General features: G+C 30.8%; 2 protein-coding genes across 2 annotated transcripts in view; one reads left to right on the top strand and one right to left on the bottom strand.

Moving 5' to 3' along the window:
- The window catches only part of LOC131849122 (paramyosin-like), a 38,221-nt gene extending 34,328 nt beyond the window's left edge, over positions 1–3,893 (bottom strand). Inside the window, exon 1 of the mRNA XM_059199116.1 lies at positions 3,888–3,893. Coding sequence (XP_059055099.1) covers positions 3,888–3,893 — 6 coding nt within the window. The remainder of the gene's footprint in view (positions 1–3,887) is intronic.
- Positions 3,894–9,036: 5,143 nt separating this feature from the next.
- The window catches only part of LOC131849180 (beta-alanyl-dopamine/carcinine hydrolase), a 46,980-nt gene continuing 29,214 nt past the window's right edge, over positions 9,037–26,802 (top strand). The window contains exon 1 of the mRNA XM_059199183.1: positions 9,037–9,087. Coding sequence (XP_059055166.1) covers positions 9,078–9,087 — 10 coding nt within the window. The 5' untranslated portion in view covers positions 9,037–9,077. The remainder of the gene's footprint in view (positions 9,088–26,802) is intronic.

Genomic DNA, 26,802 nt, shown 5'->3' with positions numbered 1-26,802 from the left:
AGCATAGCCCTCGCGTTCCAAACAGGATATGTTGATCATTCTGTTGACCTTGTATACAAATTATTACATATTTCTAAGTGGAGAAATCATCATTATTACATAGTATAAAACAAAGTCACTGCCGCTGTCTGTACCTGTATATTTAAATCTTTAAAACTACACAATGTATATTGAAGCGTTTTTTTGTAATAGATAGAGTGATTCTACAGGAAGGTTTATTAATATAATACATGTACACCCGTGCGGAGCTGGGGTAAGTAGCTGGGGTAAGCACATTTTACTAATAAACTAGTTACATCTCGCGGCGATGTCTACGTCTTGACTCTAATTATTTAGCGCTAGTTTGTAGTTTGTATTTACTATACACCGATATATTACAATAAACTACGATAATCCTATTATGAATAATAATGTAACTTTTCCTTAGCGCAGAAAAATGTTTATAAAAATAGTAATGTACTCTTACATTAATTTAAATTATCTGTTACTTTTTTCTGGACGATTCTCACAGCGTTATCTAGACCTAGTTTCTGTTATAGGTACTGTATTTTGTTCATAAAATACATATTTACTATGAAGGAATCAAACCGATACAAACAACATATCTACTATATGAATAGAAATATTTGCGTCCGGTGAAAAATCGAATCCGCGACCATTAGGAATGTGCTGAACAGCTAGACCACCGTCTAATTGCTTCACACGCAAAACAGTTGATTTAAGCAAATCTGTTGTTATTGCGAATCCCACTCGTAGGAACCCGTAGGTGCAGCTACTGTGATAACAAAATATCACATAACAACATGTAAAGCTGGCTCAACAAAACACAACACCATAGTGTTTTGAGAAATCAAATAATGTACATCTAGCGCGGCGCCAGGGCTGTCAGTTATTTGAGATATATTATAACACCGAATAGTAACCAAAGGATGTAGTTCAACGTGTAATTGAAACTTTGTCTGCATGACACTTACTTGACATTCGTCATTATATTTCGTATAATTTACATTATATATATTTAAACCATAGCCTAAGTGTTATTCTGTAAAGTTTCATCAAAATCTGTTCAGTAGTTATTTCGTGAAAGAGTAACAAACATCTATCCATACTCACAAACTGATTGATAATTTTTTTTTTATTTGAAAAATTGATCTTCATTTTTGTTTTTACGGTTTTTTGAAATTGTTCTAAGCTATAAATTATTAAAGGTTCTTTTTTATATTCGGAGGAAACTTAAATTTTTGAATTTTAAATAATTATCATACTGAACATCAAAGCGTTCGATAGGATATGAAACTCCTGGCAACCCTACGCTCAACCCACGCCGCCTAGACCCATAACAAATCCGTTTCTTACATGGGCTTGGCCAAGATACAAACCTTGCACTCGGAAACCACTAATGCTTACTAAGAACTCTGCTTACTGCGTTGATAAACTTGGAAATCATATACCATAAATACGCCTTCACAATTATTGTCCCATATCCGCTCACGCCAACGATTTATGCTGACGGGGCACAAGTGGACGATAATACGTCCCCTCGGATCGATCCCCCATCTAATTCAAACGGGGATCGAAATTACTCGAACCCCTAACAGTGCCCTCAGATTAGTCGTATCCGTCAGGTGGAAGTTGGCCGTCAGCCGCTCTATAAGTCCTTCCACGGGTTTGAAGCAAGATACGTATCATGCGGTGAAGCTGTGGCCAGCTGCGGCCAAAAGTATTAGAGAAGTTGGGAAAAAAACTGGTCTAGGTGGTAGTCTGGTGCGTTTAACATACAGTCTTACCGATGGTTCGATTTCTCGCACTGTACAAGCATTTGTAGTCGTGATAAGTATATTATTACAATGTATTTATATCAGTTGTCTAGCACCCAAAATACAAACTGTGCTTGGGCCTAGATGGAGGTAATTGTCCTAAATAAAGTATATATCTAAACTTACTATTGTTTACATAGTAATAATAAAATCAAAGTGTTAACATGTAAAATTTTGTGATAATAAATAACAGACCATTACATATTAAGATTTTTAGTCGGAGAGAAAATGAATATTTATGTAGGTTTGTTTTTTGTCTATAATATCTATTATGTTTCCTATTTTCGTTTGTTCTAATTTTGCTATACGTAATGAATCACTATTTAAACCAAAACACTACTATCTCTCCATAATAATATTTACTTGCATTATAACCTTTATAACATTATAACCTTCGCTCACACCCATTACTACTAAACTCCTTCCCCTAATTCAAACAGTCTACGTCGTCATGATGTACGCTGCACTTGACATGCCTACATTCCCCTGGATACATCTGTATTCAACATAGTATAAGGAAAGTCTACCACCGTCTAGAAATAATTAATTTTGTTAATGATGTTTCCATCAGAAATATAAAAGGTTTTCGATGACTACCAGACTTTAATTCACGACCTTTGAGATCTCCGTTGGGTCGTTAAACCTCTCCACTACAACGTTTTCAAAATATTCATATGATATTAAAATGCATTCAAAGATTATAAAGACGTTTGCATTATCAAATATTGGATGCAAATATTAAACACAAATATTGGATTCCATATTTACCCATCATAGGAGCACATGCATTTTTGAGTCATGAATACAGGATTGAAATGTAGTTTGATTTCACTACATTATTCATAAGCTGCATAACACGTTCTACAGATTCACAATAATCTAGCAATCTGCACCGATTTTTCGATCTGTTTACTTATTAACTTTTTTTATTATAAATAAAAAGTTTGAATAATAGTAATCTCAGGACAATTTACAACGCCATCTAGACCCAAGTTAAGCTACAGCTTGTTATCGGTACTAGATAACTGATACAAATAGGTAGATACATTTTTTTTGTAAATACGTACATATTTTACTTGAAAAATACCCAGACCGATACAAAGAATCATAATCAGGAATAGTAATGTTTGTGTCGTACGAGGAATCGAACGCGCGACCATCGGAAGTAAGGCGGTGTACTAAACCACTAGATCAGCGAGGTCGTCAATCGTATTTATCTAAATGAAATACAAATTCAAATTGCCATTCCCGACGACTGAAATGTTGTATCTTATCTTGTAATTTTTACCTCGGTCTCACTTATTTCAGCCGCCAAGCAACATGCCAACAACAGAAGAACTGGCAAGAAACTCAATTGATATACTTTTTTTTTAAATCCAGTTTATTTACAATGCATAGGTATTTATATAGGTGTCTATGTCTAACATTAAATGTAATTCACATACATTAACATTCAAGTAATCGTTTAGTGAGTAATAGGCCTTGCTCAGTAAATATGATTTAACAGATGTTTCGAATTTATTTAAGGGTAATTCCAATATATCCTTTGGTATCTTATTGTAAACCTGTAGTCAGATGCACTACAGGTTCTATAGTTATATACTATGGGTACTTCTACTGCATATCTTGTAGTTGTTTTGTATGCCAGATATGCATTACGATTGTACTATTTTAAAAACGTATAGAACTATTTACCATCTTTGTCTACAAATAAATATTTTAATTATTCATTCAATCTCACTAGCCTGCCAGTAGTCTGCCTTGTAAGTTTTGTTTAAATTTGGATCGCTATCCAAACTAGAACAAAACTTACAAAGCTACCTTCACAACATCATAGTGTACTATATCTCGCTAGATACAGCAGTAAAAGTATATGGTACGCAAGTATTACGGCTAAACGATTTTCTATATTATTAATTGATTTATGTAAGTATAGATTTAGTAATCACACTGTCTTAATATAAAAATATTACACACTGAGCAATAAATAGCCAATATTGTTCGTTAATAATGTGGATTTTTTAATAACTACAATAAATCGAACAACAATATTAGTTACAAATAACTCACCTTCATTGTCACTCAATTCATAAATACTTCACTAATTAAATAAATTTAATAAATATAAGAAACTCGTAAAATATGGAAATCTTAATTGAAATAATCAAAAATATCTATGTCAATAGTATTGTCTTTGTGACAAATGTGTCTGAAATAAATATTGACAGCTTTCTGATCATCTATGTTAATAAAACCTTACAATTTAATCTTTTTTATGAATAATATTTCGTCGAATAATCATAATGCCTGCTTTATCGACCTAGGTCCATATGTTGTTGCTAAAAATTTGCTCAGCATCAAAAAAATAGTGTGTCAATTAATTTTTCAGACTGGATTTCTGGTGGTAAAAACACAGATAACAAACAAGATGATTCCGAGAGACGGCGGTAGGCTCACTATTTACGAGTTAATATATCTAGGATGTAGTAAAATGTGGGAATGTTAAGCATTATGTTCATCATAAATTTACATTTGAAAATGCCTCTCAACTCAATGATGGCGATGATACAGCCCTGGCTGTTCAAAAAGTGCCTATTGACTTTTGATAGGAAATACTGGCGCTGGGAGAGATTTCCAATTCTATAGCTCCTCGTTTTTGTCTTCATTACATAGTATAAAATAGTCGCTGTCGATGTCTGTCCCTATGTATGCTTAAATCTTTAAAACTACGGAACGGATACTGATGCGGTTTTTTTAATAGATCGTGATTCAAGAGGACGGTTTATATATATATATAATACATGTACACCCGTGCGAAGCCAAGTTGAGTAGCTAGTTCTTAATAAAACTTTAACAGCCATCAAACTAAAAATTTAATCGAATTATTGTTATGCTACATAGGACGACTGGGTGACCACTCCGAATATATTAATATAATATACAAATTATTTTTATAAATATAACAAATCTTTTTAGAATTCAGTCAGTCGTAAATGTTCTGAGCATAGATGCAGCAAAAGTAACAAAGTTGAAATAAAAGGCCAAGACAAAAGGAGCACGCTAGGTTTTATTCAGTTGGGTAACCTTTGTTACAATACAGACTTATAGTTGAGAGCTACATGCGAATGAAATTACAATTTAATATTGGACGTATATACCAAATAACAATAAGTACATAATACTGTATAACGCACACCAAACCACCAGGTCTATCGTCTTACTTCCAATGAAAGCGAATTCGAATATTCACACGCTGCCAACATTTGCATCCATTAATGTGATTATTAATAATTATTATTTTATTTGTAAGGGCTTATGGGTAGATTACATATTATACTATATTATTAAAAATATGGCAACTTACAAAATCTGCAGATTGTCTAAAATAAATCTCCTGTTTTCTATGTATATTATGTATGCATTTAAAAAATGTATTACATATTTATGTCAGTTATGTAAGTAAAAAAAATACGCTCCATTAAGCCATTTCTATACTAATATAACAAAGGAAGAGATTTGATTATTAGGAAAGTAAACTGCAGATCACCGCACTGATTTGAGAAATTCTATCACTGTTTTAGGGTGACATAGGCTATATTAGTTTATATAATACTCATAAAGTTATAAGCTTTCGTGCATCTTAGTCTTAATAATTTAGTAATTTAAGATACAGAATAATGTAGTAAATATTCTACCATCTACCTTTTTTTTTAACGTGGTTTGTAAGATTAGAAGGCGTGTATCCATTCGATGATACCAAGCATTTATTTGTTTATGAGTGCATTGTTAAACAAGACAACTTAGTATTCTATGAATGCTTGATACGCTGATATTATAATTTGCTACTGAAACAAAAATTGTAATTATAGCGAAATCGCTAATTATCAACATTCCATGAATAAGTTTTACTTTCAAAGAGTATCATTTAAGTTATCATTATGTAATTATATAACAGCGTACAATGTATGTGAATATTGACAAGTCATAAAACTCTCTTAATATTAGGTATTTGTTTTGTATATCTCTTGTTTTTATCTGTAATTGTACTGTTATATATGTATGTGTACATCAAGATTTTATCGCAAGCAATTAGCACCGTTCCTTATCTTTAATATGTGTTTACCTTCACGGAGGCCGTTTCCAAAAACAGAAGTATTAAAATCCATACTTATATTATAAATATAATATATCGGACTGTCTGTCAGAGACGATCCAGATGAAATATGCCGTGAAACCAGAACTAAAAGACTATGTATAACTAAAATATATTTATAACTAAAAAACATGCAATATTTTATCTAAAAAAATCAGACATTAAATTAACAAAAAATATTTTTTATGTAACTCGAATATATGTCCATCAACAGCAATACGAAAATCACAACATCATATGTACTCACGGTGATATTTTTGCGCTAAAAATACTCAGTATAAAAGTCTCATGCCTCGTATCATGCAATTTAACTGTCATATATTCCTCGTAGCCCGGAACACAGTTATAAAGTAAGCTGCTTGCCGGCAAAACTACGTAAGACAGACGAACCCATGCAGACTGTGAACTGCCTGTCACATTTGGTTGGTTTTCTGTCATGAATATGTATTCTGTCGTGTTACGTTGCTATATGGATCTTGTTGAATATGACCTAGAAGTACATATAATGATGTACTGTTAAGATTGAGGTTACTTACGGTTGGTAAAGATTTTTCCAGGAGTTATTTATTTACTATACTACTATACGGCCCTTTTAAAGTTTTACGATAATATAGTTTACAGAGTTTTAACATTAATAATTCCTCTGAAATTCGTAACTCGGGCGGGTGTAATCAAGTCCAACATCGAGTAATGTAATAGTTATCTTCGTTGATCAAGTGGTTTAAACACAGTGCAGGTTCATTTCCTCGCACGTTGGAAACATGCGAGGAATCAATCATATTGAAAAATACAAAATGTTTGAATATGATTGATGATGAATTTGAGGACGTTTTCTGTGTATATCATATATAATTATGAAAGTAAATATATTTAAATATTTCTATTAGTTGTCTAGTATACATAACTCAAGCTCTACTAAATCTAGATGCCGTTGTGTGAATTTCGTAGGTTGTTAATATTTGTTTCGTGTATCTATTTTCTTTATTTTTCATGTTAAGACTTTTATAAAATGTATTACAAATGTCAAATGATGTAAATGTTACTAAAAATGTCAATTAAATTTTGCCTTTAATTTAATCTCGAGGTTATGTTGACTAATTAGCATTATATATATCACTTTTTATTTCTAAAATTATTAGTGAGGAGAGAGGGGATTTTTAGTAATGGACACTACGGTAATCCTTGGATAATATCGTGAATAGCTGAAGTCATGATGGATTAACTGATCTGACTTTATGCTCCCCTTCCACTCTACACTGGTGCCCCGCCAGCATATACCATTATAGGCGGGTGCATCATTACATAAACATTCTTAGAAAAAACTATACAAGTGAAATACACATAAGAAACAGTTGGCAAATGCAACTGTGATTCATATCAATTGCAAAATTAATATATAAATCATATATAATAATAAAAAAGACAGGGTAATTTACACAGTGCTATGTAGTCCCAAAATAAGAAGAGTTTTTATTATGGGAGCTAGACAACTTAAATACATTTTTAATGCATACAAATTATACATAGAAAAAGCTTAGGTCAGTAACAATCATACTTAGGAATACAATTATTTGTAACGCGCGAACATCGATCCTATGATCTTGGAAATTAAGACGGTATGCGAAACCGCAAGACCACCAAGACTTTCAAAGAAGAAAAAAAATCAACAACATTACATAATTAAACCACTGAACACTGGCTATTATTATTATTTATTTTAATTCGGATTACATCCATATTGTGTTAGTAAAAACTTATAATACTATTTTAGTAAATTATAATAAATACACAGATATATGATTAAATACACAGATATATTAATTAAATATATACAGAGATATATTTAATTCATATATCTGTGTCCACGTCCAGAAGCACTGGGTCCACAATGCAACGATATCCAGTGCCTCTGGAGCGGACAATCAAGTATACTCGCAACAGTTGTTAGGATGCTGTTTGTGCTACCCCGAATTCTAAACATCAGTGATGCAGCTCTTTTACGCATTACGGCTTGCAATCCATATACCCGCGTTGCTATTATTATGTGGTTGAAACAGCAATGTATCCTATACCCCACCTGACCAATACAGTTGCTGCACATAAACAGTGCCTACACTTCATCATAAAACGCTAGTAATATACAACGTCGCTTATTGTCATTCTTTCTTTTGTGAACTACAATGGTAATAATAGCGGAAACAAGCATAAACGGCCCAACTAATATGATAAACGGTTGCCATTGCCTATGGATGCATAGGGGTGGTACGTGCCATTGTCGACCTTTAAAAAATCTTAATATCCTTCTTAAAAACCCCATGCTGTTATCTGTCTTGTTAGAAAACCTCGCTAAGTAGTTCATACCAAAATCTGTCCGAAACCACATAGGTTCCAGTAAGTGGATACAAATTCCCTATTGATGTCGTGCAATGGTAAAAAGTAGCCGTAGGCATCATGTCGATCTATTTGTATATACACGTGGTAGACACACAAAGCGATGCAAAGTCTTACCTTAAGCTAAATGGTCGGAAACCGCTATTCATGAGGACTAAGGAGTAATATCCCTGTAATTCCACTGCTATATCTTCAACCGAAACATAGCTTACATTGCAAGATATTTAGTGCCAGATACATTAGATTGAGGTATCCATACTGATAACTTAATAGAAATTTATTTAATATCAAAACAGGTAGGATTCTTCATGTAGGCGGTCTTTATACTTTGCCTTAAACAAATGCTCCCACGGTTCTTGCAAGTCGTACTTTCGTTCCTTCTAAGAAAATCGATTACACTTATCATCAGTTTTTTATGTATGTAGTATCACGATAATTAATACATGCATCGTAATTCCAAACAACAGTATTGGTCACGACACACTAACATAATAGCAAACTGCTGACCAAATAAAACTATCTTACAAGTTACTGTACAAATGACTTCGTAACTAGGCATTCTATTGCGTAGAGAATAGAGTTCAAAATTAATATCTGGTAATGTAAATGTAAAGTTTGTGACAAAGATAATAAGTTAATGCAATTACGACGCTTGCCAGGTTTCTTCAGTTAGGGAGGCAGCGCTGTCCAGGTAATGGTGACAATAGCTGGCACAGATGGCTGAAGGTAAGTGATTAATTAATTAATACACTCATATTATTAAAGAAACTCACGGTATACTATTAACGCGGTATTATATTTAATATTGTAATTATTTAAGATTATTAGTTTGTACTGAATAAAGAAAAAATATATTCATCCGATTTCTTTTATATAGGTCGAGGTCGAGTAACTTATATTATTTTAATTAGAGTTCTTTACATTACTTCCACCCCTGCTAATCTAAGCAGGTTGCGTGCATTTAATATAATAAAAACAACGAAATTAAATTAAATTCGAGGTCCTTTCCAGCTCTTCTCGACTATTTCCTGAACTGGACAAATTAATACAAATGACCTATAGATTAATAAATATACTTTAGATTTTAATTTAGAATGTAACTGCGACGTTGTTTGTTCTTTCATCGAAATGTTAATTATATTATTTTTAATTGAGTTTGTACAGTTTATAATATATCTATCATTTGGTTAATGGATTTTTAACATGTTCACATAATTTTATCAGAGAGTCGTGCGTTTTATCGTAGTATTCATAAATTGGGACACATTGCGTAATATTTGTTCTATTTCTAACATCAATATTTTGTTATAAATTGGATTTAGCTCTTAAAATACTGTTTTTATTTAAAAATTCTTTTATGAAATATTATATTTAATGAGATTAATATTTGCAATTATGCAGAATATCTACATTAATATCGATTTTAGCGATTTTTCTGAAGTCTATAGAGTTTACACTGTCTGATCTTGTTTATGTATCCATTGTGTTGGTATTATAAGTCAAATATTGTCTATGGAGGTTCCACAGACCTCGTCAACATTTTTGTATAAATACTTACGGAATTGCCTTATATAATAAACAGAATAATAATATTGTCAATATAAGGATAATTACACTTCATTAGAATATGATAAAACTGAATATACCTGTATATCTTTTAAATTCAACAATTTTCATTAAAAATATTTATCTACGCCTTATTTGCGATCATAACAAAATAACGGTCATCGTCTAAATATAAGTTCCTATTATCTATACCTATTATTTGATTTCGATTTAATAAAACTAGATTGGCAAACAAGGTAACAGGTAAACTAATAGAAATTAGTCACCATCATGAAATATACATAAAGCTCAAATATCTCAACACATACGAAATTTAAAATATGTTTCTTTTCACATTTCTCCGTCTACTGTTTTACGAAATGTTTAACTGTTATAAAATACCATATGACATATAAACTCAATTTAACAGTTTAGCGCACCACCATTCGATAGTCACGGGTCTATCGGTCTAGGTGTTTTCTTATCATGTATTGTTTATATAAAGAAAATATTTATACATATTAGGAATATATATATTTTTATATATAGGGGTCTCGTACTCATCATATAAGCTCTAGCTTGGTACTCGATGACACTCTGTGAATTGTCCTGGGATATTAGTATCAATAGCTGTGCCCGCGGATTCACCTTGAAATTTATAGCCTATGTATTATTTTGATGTATAAGCTATATTATTGTAAAGTTTCTTTAAAATCGATTCAACCAATTTTCCGCGAAAAAGTAACTAATATGCATTCATACTTTCGTCTTTTAAAGACGTTACTAAGATTGTTATAGAACATATTTTGAGTAATGATATAAAGAATAAATAAATAGTGTGCATGTGGATTCATAAGAATTAAGATATTACGCAGCTGTACTATATAATTACACTGTAATTTATCAGTTAACAAAATTGAATACAGCGATGCAAACCTCAGCAGTAGAAATATTTCAGATCAATATACCTGAAGGAAAAAATATTTTTTAAACAACAGACACTATTCTACCGTTATTCTCTTTGATACATAAGGAGTATCTTATCTTCTTTTTAATTGTGGGCACTCTAAACTCTAATCTACACGAATAAAGACAATGTAGAATATGTGAGGAATGACGTGAAATTATATGGCTCTAGGATTTTGAGGCAATAAACTTAATGTAAGCAATTAAAAATAGTTTATTTCATAACTCCGGTAGAGTTATAAAATAAACTATTTTTAATTCAGATGTCATATATCAATCGTAATACAGATGTCGACGAGCACAAAGATGCTGTAGATCTTTTTATAAAACAAAATCGCAAGTTACAAGTTTCACATATTGTAATGAATATTACTAACTACCATACAGATAAATACTACACTTGAAACAAGTATTACTTTTAAATTAATAAATAAAAAACTTTTTATTTTTCTAAAGAAAAAACAAGTATTACCAAAGTTTCCATGTCGCATACATTTTACGTAATCATAAATTTGAGAGCTACCGATATATTACGTTGTTCGTCTACCAAAAGGAAGTTTTTCAAACATACGATTAAAAAATTAAAGCATTAATTAAATTAAGATAACACAAACTTATTTAGTTGGTATAAAAAGAGACATTTTTTGTGATATACAAATAATTAATGCAAATAAATTCTCTCACAATCTCTCAAATTTATTTCCGCGTTGCGAATATATAATGGTATATTGTAGATATAAGAAAATATGTTAATAATTATGTCCGTCAAATTTAAATAAATTTATACTATAAAGAAAGAAACTGTTACACGACTAATTGTAACAATATAGCATAGTTAAACTGTATTTGCAATGAAATTATTATAATAATATATAATTATTATAAAACAACTTAAAAATACAATATACCTACTATATTACAAAGTGTTAAATATACAAGCTAAAAGCCATAACATATACATATAACTAATCCTGACACTGAACCACTTTCACCAAAACTGAAACCTGACAGTAAACACACAGCGCCATCTAGTATAGCCCATATTAACTTCTACCATGATTTCTAGAATATACTTAAAAGTTATGTTTTTAAATATATAATCAAATGCAATTAACTTTATTTGTACAAAAGAGTGATTGTATTTATAGTTTTTTGAGAAACTAAAATCTTATATAAAAATAGAAGACAGTAAAGATAGTACACGAACTGGCTTCCTAGATATGTTAATAGATAACCTGTCTCAAACCTCGATTATTGATATAAAATCCTATACATATTAAAATAACAACTACAATATGTAAATAAAAATACCCATACCAATAATAGTATTAGTATAACATCATACTCTTTAATACAAATATTTTAATGTTGAGCGGGAATTGAAACTGCGACCGCCGGAAAGTAAGACAAATACCAAATTACTACACCTCCGCAGTCGTTAACGATTCTGTTGTTGATTAAAATGTAACTATAATGTAATAAAAAGTAGATCAAGGCTATTTCCTTATCATCTGCTAAAAACCTTTCGAACAAGATTAACCAGTAATTGTTTAAGACATTTTTTATGTGCCTACAAACGGCTAAATATAAATTTTCAACTGGCATGAATAAATTTATCGTACTTTTCAATGTGTGTTTTAATATTTTTTGTTATTTATATGTAGTCATAAATAGCTATGTCTAACATTATATAGAATACTGGTTTCTACCCACGAATTCGTCTAAATAAACTTTCACCCCTATTACACAGCCGTTTAGGTTAATTTTTTGATTTAAATAATAGCATAAGTCCGTTACAATTATCAGGTCCTACCTCAGAAGTCAGGCATTTCATAAATTATTTGTAAAAATATTTCACATATAAAGAAATAAATAAATTATATAAATTATCAAGTCGAATTGGATCATGAAGAAATGACAAACAGACAGAAAAACAGATATACACTCTTGCTGTTAATCAACTGCGTGAGTAGTAAAACAACGCACACCGCTTCACATTCGATGGTCGCGGTTTCGAATCCTAACACGTTACAAACATTTTAGTACGTTTGTTTGTATCGTTCTGGGTGTTTTCTATTTATATTATGTATGTAAAAATATCTATGTGTTTCTAACAGCGTCTCGTACCCATAACACAAGCTCTAGCTTGGGACTAGATGGCACTATGTGAACTGTCTTGAGATATTATTATAAATATCAATGTCCGCGATTTTACCCACATTAAATTTATAGCTCACATTCTAATGTATAATATATATTACTGTACAGTCTCATCAAAATCCGTTCAATAGTTCTTGCGTGGAAGAGTAACAAATATTCATCCATCCATCTATACACAGAAACTTTCGCGTTTATAATATGTATATTAATAAGAAGTATGAATTCAAACTATTCTAGTATACTCAGGTACACTCAGTATTAAAGTAGGTAATGTAACTTTTCTATTAAGGATACCTAAGTACAAAATCAATTCCATAACAAAACATGTCACAAAAACAGAGCCCCCATCGAAATTGCCGTCAATTTACGTTTTTTATACGTAAACTATATTTTCTTGTTTATAACGGAAGTGAAGTGTAAATTGTATACGGAGATTGGACAGAGGTAAATGAAGGCATGTACTTAATAATGCGTACGTTGACGACGTATATTTGATATTTTTAAGTACCACAGAATCACATTGTTATGAATTCAAATTGAAATATTCATTATACCTATATAACATTGCAAATTACGGCATGCTGTTACTATAAAATCACAGAGTTAATATACTGAATTTAAAATATTATAGTTTCATTTATATATGTGCATTCATTAAAATTCATTTCAATTGAAAAAATAATTGCAATTTATTTCACTTCACATGGAATGCATTCGTTAATCCTTTGACACATCCATCCATGCGGATATGAATCCCTCAAACGTATGTATATTTATTTGTCACTTTATTCAGTTGTCATTTTATTTCGTCACATTTCATTTATCCATTAAATCATTATGCGTGCCAACCACTGATTTGTCATCATATTTTCCCTAAGCATTTAATGATTCTCTAAAAGGCACGATTGTTCTAATCTTATGTGAGAGCGACACCTTGCGTATATGGATTTATTTCAATACATTTATATAGTGCAACATATTTATTACCGAAGTGCTAAATATTTTAATAATTTGACTTTTTAATGTGATAAATGGCACATGTTGTCTATTGCATGTCAGAAATGACTAATGTGAAGAACTAATATATATTTAAGCATAGATTTAAGCAATAAATTTCATTTCTTTCAAAAATAACAAAATAGTGAGAAAATTAGTAATTTTATGCACAACAAGTAGGACTAGTAGCATAGTGCTATTCTTACACTCCTTAATTCTAATTGTATATATAGAACTTTGATTTTCATAAATTACTCCCTCAATAGCTTGTAAAATTTTATAAATTTTGCTCAGTTTAGTAGAAGTCGAGGTTTCTTGCTTGTTCATTTTGAGTTAGATCGGAATATGTTGATATAACAAATAAAATAACTATACTACTAGTTACTACTAAAAGTTACTAAAAGTTACACACACATAAAAGAAACATTTTATGTCTGAGAATTTTTTTATTCTCAAACACAGTTTCTATTGAATTGTTTACAGTTTTTCTGTTTGAGAGTCCTTTTAAAATTGTAGCGTAAATTACATTTAACAATTTTATGCTTAAATTAATTTTATATGTCTGTTCCAGTTCAATTTCAAGTAGATTGAACAAAAAATCAGTTATGTAAGTAGCTGAAACACTGTACAATTTTTTACGTGTCGTGATAATTACAGTCTTCATTACAGTTCCAATTTTTATTGTTTCCTTCACGCGATACGCGTCGCCATTCTGACATGATTCCATTAAATCTAGGCCTCTGAAGGGATAATGACACAAATCCTATGTTTTTTTACAATCACTGAACAATAGGATTATGAATAATCATTTTAATTATTCTAGATCACAATTAGCTAATCGAATTGTTTAGTGGCACCACATCGACGTTTAGAGCGACATTTTATTAATATAATTTACTTTTTAGAATCATATTCATTTATTAACATCAAAGGCAATGGCATAACACATTATGCCATTTGACATAATAATAAATTATAGACTAATTTAAAAAATAGCTCACAACGTTATACTCAAACGTACCATATATACACAAAAGAAATCATTAAATTTGGTCTAGCTCTTTCGAGGAGTGCGATTACAAACATTGTGATACGAGATATATTACCTGTATACCTGTTAATAAGTATCATAATATTATATTTACAGTGTATATATATATATAACGTATCCATTATATTGACCATCCAATGCCTGAACAACTAACGCTAGTCATCTTCTAAGTAACTGTTAGTAGTCAGTAGTCATCTTCTAAGTACAGTGCAAAGTACTGTACTAGCATCTATACTTAATGACAATATCGTATCGTAGCTCTAAAACTTTCTAATACATATAGGTAGCTTATTCTCAAATATATTACCCATTCCCATAAAAAACTTATTAGCTTTATTTGAGCGATCCTTTACGTAACGTAAATTAATTTTAAGGTTACATTTTAGAAGCAATAACTGTACATAGATTAATATAAATTATAGTAAATATAGTTAATTGTGGTATCGTGAAATACACGACTCACAGAAACAGCAATAACTTAATTATTCGACTAATTAGCCAATTTAAAGCAAAACTAAATACTATTGCGAAACCAAGTATAGGTTGGGGTATATATATTCTAAGTTTTATGTCGACCAAATAGTTCTTACAAAGTAATGATTTCTTTATTATTATTGATTATATACATATATACACGTATTTTATATATCTCCCTTTGATGGGGTGATAAACCTGTCATTGCGGTTGATAATCACCAAATAATGACAAGTATAAAGGTAATGATTGTGATGACAAAAATTTTACGAACTATTCTACATGTGTTTAGAATTACATACAGCTTTTTGAAGAAGTGTGAAAGTAAGTGGGTGAAGTTGTATTCATATTTTCGGCATTTATTATTAACATTATTGTATTTTTGTTATTGGGTACTATATCGATACTACAAATATATAATAAAATATCGTTCCCAAATGTGACCTCACGCCGCCGTGTACGCGTATTTTCCTTTTTATTAAGTGGAGAAACATGTTCCTGGGTCATAGTCATGAATAGATCAGATTTAGAATAAGAAGAAAACATAAAAATCTATAATAATCATTTGTTATATAATAAACTATAGAAAATGCTAAACAATAATATTGATGCTCTCAGATCTTTTGCAATTATATATTTAAAATATATTAAACAATTTTATGTTTATTTAAACTTGCATTTTTATATATAGAGTTATTTATTTTATTTAATAAATTAAACTAAATAAGTAACGCAATAAATATTTATTTCCTTATAATTTCGCCTTGTTTATGATATATACATACATCAATATTTACAGTATATAACTTTAATATAAATACAAAAGTAAAAGTCTAGTAATAACAAGTAACTAATATATAATACACACTATTATTTAAGTATTGCAGTAAAAAATATGCCATTTAAGTAATTAAAAAAATGCAGTCTGTTAACAGCATTATTGCAGCTATAATCGTATTAATGGGCGAGGTACCGAGGCCTCGACATACTACAATGCAACTGATCACGAATGTAAACAAAACAGTCAATCGCTATTGAAATTAGTATCGAGGACTAATCTAACAGAAACTACTCTAAAAACCTTCTTCACTATTTATAGTACCGATAAAATATTCACAATAAAATACAGACGTAGAGATACAGCGTATTATAGAAAATCTAAAGAAAGAATATGTACTTTTCAACTTGCTATAATAATAATAATCCGGGACAATTCATGCGTCATCCATGTTGTATGGGTACTAGACAAATGATAGAAATACTTAGACGCATTTTTTTCTTAAATACAAATAATCATACTCATGAACACAAATGTTTGCATCGTGCGTGAAAAGGAACCTACGACCACCGGAAATAAACCGATTTGCTAAACCGCTAGACCACCGAGGCCGTTATTATACATTATGACTTATATATTATCTAATCTATAGTTATATCTACCAAACATGTAAAATAACAGATATAGACAGAGTTTATAATAGGTATTTTACGAATATACCTACGTTATTAAATTCTAGAATATTATTCAAAACTTTGTACTAAACAATTATTTCGGAGACGATCGTGTAATGCGTTCGTTTTTCAGGCAGGTTTATAGATATATTAAATATGTTAGATAAAATGCTGTACTAGACAACTGATTAAGGGAATTATAATACAAACCAGTTGAGTTTCTTGCCAGTTCTTTAAACTTAAAATGAACAAACTTATTCTATATAAAAAGCCCTCTGATATAATTATTTTTAATTATGTGATGTATATTTAATTAAGTACATTTTACTTATGTATGAACAGCATGTATCGAAGTCTGCCAATGTCTAGATTCTCGGTAAATTTTCAAAACAATTACGTAATTGCTTAAGAAGTCAACACAAGTTATGTGTAACTACTGTCGTAACGTTATGAGTTCGAATATGACCAACAATTGTATGACACTCTCCGGTAACGGTAACATTTATAACAAACTAAATCTGAGAGCTTGCCTCATCTCCTGTTAGTTGAAATTCAAATATTCTAAGCGAAATGTGAATATTTCTAGTATAACCTTCAACACAACCTCATTAATTAACTGCCTCTGGCTACCTCATTCAGGATCGAAGTCGTGAGAATATATATCAATACTGAGTACTGATTATTATCAATATTCACGTTAAAGATCATCTGTTGTAGGTAAGACACGACTAACCATCGCCGAGTGTGTAGGGTTGGCAAACTTAAATACAAACCACAGTCTATATACTAAAAGATTAAGAAAGGAAATATTATACATATAGTCATAGTGACTATAGGCGATGCGCGAAATGAATCCCCTGGACCATTCAAACCTAGATCGAATTTACAACATCAGTCAGGAGTCTTGATCTTCAGCCGCTCCATAAGTCCTTCCACGGATTTGTTGTATTCTGTTGTTACTCTACATTCGCCCCCATTTCCATGCGTTAAATCTGTAAAGGCTTAAAAGCGTAAAAGAGTCAACAAAGTTGTAGAAAAAAACCCCTGAATTATAATGGAGACCTGCGAAAAAAAATCATTTTGTGTCACATACATATGTAATATATATGTGTCAAGGTGACTGGAGCTGGAACACTGCAACTATTTATTAAAAAAGGTAATAGTTGTATGTGTATGTATAATTCTCAAGAGGCCTCACAAAGAAGTCAAAAGTTATATACAAAAAAGAGGTATCAAAATAATACAAATATTGATAAAAATAATGGCGGACAGATGCCAGAAGCAATTCAATTAACCATGTTAAAATATTAATTAAACTTCATTGTCATTAATCTTATTATAAACTTACTAGTTTCCTTACTAGTTTTTCTCGAGTATACACGTATTATACATGTAATCTTTCAAACAACTTCCAACTTCCGTAAAATTCGGTGTGTAGTTTAGCGTAACCCATTTCATTTAAAAATAATATTTTTTTTTACGAATTGATATAATTCTTCCTGTAGGTATCAAATAGAATGCTCTTTTTTTTTATTATTATAATTTAGGCGAGTCATATAACATCTTCATAATATGTTGTAATATAAAATATACCGACTCATCTTATTTAATTTTAATTTCATAAACATTCTTACATATCCTATCAATGTAGAGATAGAGATGCATACTATTGAATACAAGAATCTAAATAATGTTCAACGTTGGTTCCTCGTCCAATATAATACAAGTTTCAGTACATATCCTGCAGTTCACAATAAAGGACACTACTGTATTTGCCTTTACTACAACTTAGATATTACTATATTCCATTTGAAGGCACTATTGACGCATGTCTGCACAGCCTCCGGGAGTCTACGGTAAAGGTGACCTGCTCTTTTGAGTAGCGAACCAAACATAATCCTGAGGTTTATAACAGTATGCCGATTTATGTAACTTTGCATCTATAATATATTTCTATTGATTTCAGTTTACTACACTACCTTCATTTCTAGCTATATCTCTACTGTAGTACCTTTGATACAGTTTGTAGAAATATTATCAAGTTATCTACATTCCGTACCTATGTTTCACTAAATTCTGTCACCAAACTCTTTACTTTGGATTTTTGTTTCAATTAAAAGATGATATGCCAGTATCGTCGGGATACGATACGTTACGAAGGCCTATCTCCTCCAGTATAGGAAATGCCTGAGTTCTCCGTATTCACATATATCCGTTATATTATCTATTACGTACTATATTATAGTTTTTTTTTATAATAATAATACTAGACTTGATACAAAACAACTGATAGAAAAATACTTTATATAAATATTTTCTTTTGTAAATATATATAGTACGTCATATCCTAAAGAATAGTATTGTTTTTTTATTATACTTTATGGTGAACCGTGTTCTAACTTGTTTCCAGTTGCCATTACAAAAAAATAAAAAAAAGATACATTACGTATTAAGAGCGTTTTCGCATTATGTTATCTATTGTCCACAGATGTTTAGGCTTACAAGTTTGGAATGATCATCATACCTATACGTAATTACCTCACGCGTGCTGTGGTTTTCAACGGAACTCGTCACACAAACACTGGCTATTATATTTTTTGTCTCGTTTTTTCTGAACTTATACATAAATTCAATTTGTATTTCATCTTGAGTCGTATAAATAAATCCGTTTCATAATCCTTTTAATTGATTGTGTTTAAAAGCGAAAGCTCTATGCGTCATGACCTTTACCTCAGTTATCTTTTTTTATGTCTATATTATCCTATCGAGGTAGGCTTTGTATTTCGTCTGTGCAGATACTTCAGCATTATAGAAGCCAGCAGCTTGTTGCTGTGTTTTGATTTACGGGAGAACACAGACAAATTACAAAATGAAAGTAATGACATCTTCGCCTTCTGAAATGGCAACATATAAGCTGAATCAAAGGCGTCACATTATAACGTCATATCCGTAGTGCTATTAATGTATATAGGCATGCGGTTATCCTTTATCAACAGATGGGCCATTAACTTGTTAGCCATTTCAATTGGTTTGCATAATATTTACACCAATATTAAAATGAAATTAGATCAATCAGTCAATTCAGATCATTAGCAACAATGACAACATAGTGTTTTCTCTCAACAGTAGATAGTTAGTAAATTAACTCCTTACTATGTTGTTGTCAGATCACAACAAGCCAACTATAATTGTTGGAGCTATAAAAAATAACACTAAGAAATTATTCTGTTACTTCACACGGACCCATTGCGTAGTGTAGCCAAGTTATAAAAAAATATCACCTCGGAATCGTAAATCATTGTAATCTACAACATAATCTGGTTAATGCGATAAAAACTTATAATTTTTTTAGTCTGTGACATATTTTTTAATGTATAGGCACAGTATAAAAACTTAAGTACTCGAATCTCCCATTAGTGACATATTGTATGTGATTAGGCGGAAGTATTTTTTTGTTAACACCTGTTGCAACTATGTAATTTGATTTGCTATACACTGTCAAAGTAACAATTTGTCCATATATATTAATTTCATTTCGACCCTCGTATATAGAACTTGTGGTGCACGCGTCTTTGTCCGCGTATATATTTAACCTTTTAATGATATTATATAACAATTATATGTATCATTTATACAACGCCACCTAATTATAATAATAATGAACTTTTTATTCAGTATTACGTTAGTAGCTGTAGGGTTTACAGTAAATGTTTGTAGCTTCATAGATAAAACCTACTGGTATCAATGAAAGTGACTACCACTGAACATTTATACTGTAGTATAACCAATTATGATATCTGTGGTATAACCATGTTATACCACAGATATATTTTATAAATAGGTATTACAATTAATTTATGTATCTATGAATATGTGAAAATTACAAACGGATACTTCAGTTTTACTTATTTGGATATTTAAAAGAAATATATACATATTTGATATATATTTTCTTAAAACTGACGACTATAATTCCAAATTACATAGGTAGTCAGAGGTATTGCAAACTGACGCTGCTTCATAGTAAACGCAACACTTAACTTGCCAAAATGTATCATGTAGGTATATTTAACTAAATATTTTACTGTCAGTATTATTTGAACCCACGACTTCTTATAATCGAGCCGTAGTCGTAACCCACCACAACACGCCATTCATTTCTACTATTTGTCATTGCAATCATACAAAAAAACTGCTACAAAATCATTCCAATTCACGAAGTACGTAAGTGAGTTACAACAATTATTATTGGTCAATTAACACGACCGTTACCTTGAATTTGTCCTTTTTATTTAATAATTACGGAAATCTATAGCAGAATAAGCAATATAAGGGTATATCCGCTTGGTACATGAGACCATGGTTATTAATCATGCATAGTCTCTATAAGGAGGCGATATGTAATCTAAATAATATATATTTATCGTCACGACTCTTAGCCTAAATGGGGTAGTCAGAGGTATTGTGTATATTTTAAATTGAAGTAGTCTTTTGTTGTAGACCATCGGAAGTAAGGCGAAGCGTCAAATCACTGAATCAGTCAAACATAAAAAATATTGAAGACTAAGTTATACCTCTTTTACTAGCACTAATACACCCAACTTCTTCTTATATTATAATAATTAACAGCTTGTGTATTACGAATATAAATAAAAAAAAACTTATAACTAATTCATTATGAATTTATATTGCCCATAGTATTTCTCATACATTAACGATTCCTAGAACAAAGGTGCTGCCTGCTATATTTGCAATTTCACTGGCATATGATACCTTCTTAATATACATCTTAGAATACAAGCTGCTGATGTTATCAATCTGAATCATGCCTTAGTGGTCCTACGTTTTAGCACAGTTCTTACTTTCAATGTTTTCGATATCAATTTTCGCACAATTGGAATATTCTTATTTATAATCATAAATTGTTTGTGGGATATTTTCGTGAATGACATTGGAAACGTCGGGATTAACGGTATAAATCTGACCCTAGATACTATATATATATTTATGTATGTACATATTACATGTATAGATGTATACTAGATGTCCCGGCAAACGTTATTTTGCAGTATAAAATAAAATCGCTATTAAAAAATAGGGGTTGATGCTTGAAGGGTTAAAATTTAGGGTTGTATGTATTTTTCGATCCTAAATAATAATAAAATGAAAATAAAATATTATGTCGAAAAAAAAATATGTTTAGGGGTGGATATCCCTTACCACACAGGGGTATGAAAATAGATAGTAGCCGATTTGCATTCTCCTACTGAGGAGTATGTTAACTAGCATTGTGACACGAGAATTTTATTATTTATCTTATATTTGAATTATATTATTTATTATTATATATATATCTTATATATAATATATTATGTACTATATAACAAATACGGTCACAACAATTATGCCATATACGAAAGTCATTGTCAACTGTCAATGTTATAATCAACCCAAGATTTAATATTACCAACATTTCGCTGGCTAATGTGGTAGTAAATAATGATTAGTAAACCTACCAATTTCTCGCAGTATTTGTTTCACTAGAAAGTCATCCAAAAATATAACAATAATATCTGATATCTATATACTTGAACTCACTACCCTTCAGGTATAAACCATTAAGTCTCGGCGCTATCTAAAAGTACTTTAGTACTGTAAAATTGGTATAATTTAGATCTATGCCACATCGTGTTCACCTAAATAACCACAAAGCGTGTTTACCACATATTTACATCGAGAATAGCCGTGAGCAATTTATTGCAAACAATCCTGACATTGTAAGACAGTCAATGCGTAGTTGACATATAACTAACCTGACCATGCTGCACTCTATACGAGACAGTCCCGGTAATTGATACTCTGTACCAATCGATCAACGAAAAGATTAAAATTATCCGCAAATTTTACTAGAATACAATTATACTGGGATTTTTCTATGTAATAAATTATGGTATTGTGTAGGTTATTATATTATTGTAAAAAATGTTATGCTTGTAAAAGTCACTTGAATATAAAAAATAAATCACAATGATTTCGTCCCTAAAAAAACAGATTAAAATCACACATCTCAAGTAAGCTTAATAAATTTATTCCAATTATGATTATAACAGAATATCTTGTTGATAAAGCGATACAAACTATGTAATGAAATTCACTGTTTTCGTGTCCCGCAGAATATATTCGTATTTATTACTATGAGCATTTGTACACATTATATATATGTATATTATAAAATACTATCAGTATTATTATTTTTTGTTAATATTCATACTAGTATTCACATCGCACATACAGCTATGACTCGCTCGTCATCCTACTGCGGCTACGCGCCGTACAATACATATTGTGTATCTGTGGTGCTTTAGGTTTGCGCGGGAATATAAAAGACAACAAAATGGCTTCTTTTAGACATAAATAATTCTTGTGGTCTTCATTATTAATTATTTTATACTATTGATGTCTGCAATTTACTTTTATTATAATAAAATACCTATAAACACAACAAACCTGAATATAAACACAGCCCCTTGTAACATACACAACATTTTTAGTACCTATAACACAAGCTTATATACTTTAGAACTAGATATCACAAAGGTTCTAGGAAGACAGATTTTCTATCTGTCATACAATGCTACTTGCGCAAATAATGGTCACACTACATAAAGGTGATTGGGTCGTATAATGTTCAAACCATAACGACATATAACTACAACGTTAAGACCCTTGAATATTGATACTCACGCCAGCACGAGAACATCTAGACAATATCAGGCAAACACAGCCGCGGGACATTTACTACCTTTAAATGTAACACTATACTACATTATTATTAATAATAATAATAACCTAGAACAATTCACACAGCTCCATTTAGTCCCAAGCTAAAACTTCTGATATTAATACTTGGACACGTTTTTTTCTTGTAAGCATTTGTATAGTGTACTTAGAAAAGGCCCAGGCCTATAAAAATAAAATAAAAAGTTTTGAATCGAACTGGACCACTGAAGTCGTCAGTTAAGTTATAAGTAGGAAAATTGTCAGAAATATAAATAATATTTATACAAATTGACTTAATAAGAAGCAATTTTATATAGAGAGCTATGTAATATACAACATATTTTTGATTCAACCAGTCATTCGGAAAGTAGACTCATCACAACAAGAAAGAGAAAGCAACATGCGTATTACCACAGATAATATAACATTACATAGTATTACTGTTTTAAAGAAATATTGTTTATTATTATTAAGTTTTTGTGTGATACATACTTCCAAATAGTAATATGGACCGAAGTAAATAAGTATAATAGTTATTTCAGTAATAAAATAACAAGAATAATGTTAACGAGACCAAACTCTTCATATGTCCCAAAACCTTAACTTCCGTTAAAAAAAATTTTGTCTGAATTATTTCAGTGAATAATATCTCCTTTATAATGGGCTCCTCCTAAATACATAGGCGTCTGATCGCCCATATCTGATAGTACGAACTAAACAACCTAAAAAGAAATTCTAATTTAAAGAAACACTTGACATGCCCACATTTTGGGAATATTTTGATAGGACGGTCAAAGATGAGAGACTACCACGGTTTATCGGATTAATTAGATTCTCACGTATTTCAGCCAGTAGTATAAGTAGATTCTTTTAGAAAGCTTTCAGTTAGAGGTTTAGAGTAATTTCAGGTAGAGAGAGTTAGAGGTTGACATCCCGAAGGACTAAGTCCTGTTCACTGCCTGAGGTATGGCAGTGAACAGGACATAACATCTGTCGTCTGATGTCAACTCACGATAACTTGTGCCACGTGATTAAATAATGCTCAAGGTGCTTATGATATAGGTACTGGTTGCATTTACAACCATATGGGTAGGAAGCTTTGCTATTCCAGTAACTTTAAAAAAACGTCGATGTAAATGTTACTCTCTAAAGTGGGTAACCTTTTTATAAAACACCGGATTTATAGTCTTAGTCTTTATTCAATATACGAGCAACAAATGACATACATTGGTGAAATAATGTGCTATATAGATTTTTCTAACAAAACGTCATGCCAATGCCATTTTACTTAAAAAAAAAATCTGTCGAAACAGTAAGTTCTATATATATATGTATATACTAGCTGTCCCGGCAAACGTTGTTTTGCCATATATATTAATAACGCTATAAAAGAATAGGGGTTGATGATAGAAGGGTGAAAATTTAGGATTGTATGTATTTTTGTGTTGTATTATAAAAAAATAGAATCATTTAGGGGGATGAAAAATAGATGTTGGCCGATTCTCAAACCTACTTAATACGCTCACAAAATTTCATGAGAATCGGTCAAGCAGTTTCGGAGGAGTATGGGAACGAAAACTGTGACACGAGAATTTTATCTATAAGATATATATACTTTCTACATTCTTTATAATATTAATAGAGACGTACAAAAATTTAATGCTTCCCCGACAAAATATAAGTTTAGATGAAATCATTATGATAAATATTAGTTATAATAATATATAAGATACTGCATCGACAGATTTCAATACCTGTTTACTAGTGCGCTCTAATTTGTAGCCTGTCATTGTGCATACCATGGCTTTGTCAGTTAATTAAATATTCAATATTAAATTAATTGAATGCATAGTGCATGACCGCCTAGAAACATAGTCACAGGCGTTACTAGTATGCAATATAAATGACAAACGCTGAATATATAAGACTTTCTACATCAGTAATTGTACCAGGCCAATTACAAGTCAATACAAGAAAACGGGTATTTATTTTCGTTATAATATTAGACCTTTTATTTACTCGACAACGACTACACCCCCGCCGAAGGAAGGAGGGTGGGTGTGGAATTCTTAACCACTGAAGCCACACGGTTTCCCTCGAGGCGACAAAGTTGGGGTCATAGAGTTGCGCCAGCTTTCTACACGATCCCGATGGCATGGCATACCAACAAGAAATTAATGATATCTAATAATGTAATTAGAATTTCCTCGATTTTGATCAAGTATGGTTACATCGGATACTGTAACTATGTGTTCAAATTTGAAAATTCGTTAAATAGATAAATATTATATACTTTATGCATTACACAGTATATAAAAACGCAAATAATATATTAAGTTACATATGTATAAGTACGATATGACGGTCTTATGGCTGAAAGCAATTCATTTCCTTTTTCCCTTTATCATTCAACTCTCATTAGTTAATAACTATATCAGATACATTTCTGAAATACTTTATTACTTTATACTTTCTAAAACTGCACAGGTTTTAAAATTTAAAAATCGGTACAATTAGGTACAGACTATCGCGTTACTTGAGAATATGGATTTTGGAATTTCTACCTAATTTAAAAAATAATTTTCCTTTTTAAATATTATATTTATGCATTGCTTTTATGTACATGATGAGTCGAAAAAACGGATTAGCAATTTCAGTTTCTGTATTGTGTTACTGTGACTGATAAAATAATAGACAAATTAAAATTCACATCATGTATTCCATTTTATTTTACCTCATGCGATTCGAAATTCATAGTATATAATATATAAAACTACATAATAATAAGTAGGTATATTCAATATTCAATTCAGTTAATGTTCCTGTAAGCAGTAAACAAATACATTTCTCAAAACTAGGATTGGTTAGATAAAATGAGACGGTGTAATATATATTGCAGTATCGAATATCACAGGGCAAATGACACGTATGTTGTTGTGTGTATAAATAACACATTACGCTGACTAATGCACTTCTAGTAACTGTGGGAACCGATGCAAGCCGCGTCAGCAAACACA

This window comes from Achroia grisella, unplaced genomic scaffold (genome assembly GCF_030625045.1).
Source record: "Achroia grisella isolate CSIRO2021 unplaced genomic scaffold, CSIRO_AGI_Agris_v1 utg640, whole genome shotgun sequence".
Classification (NCBI taxonomy): Eukaryota; Metazoa; Arthropoda; class Insecta; order Lepidoptera; family Pyralidae; genus Achroia; species Achroia grisella.
This window is presented reverse-complemented; position numbering and strand designations above follow the sequence as displayed.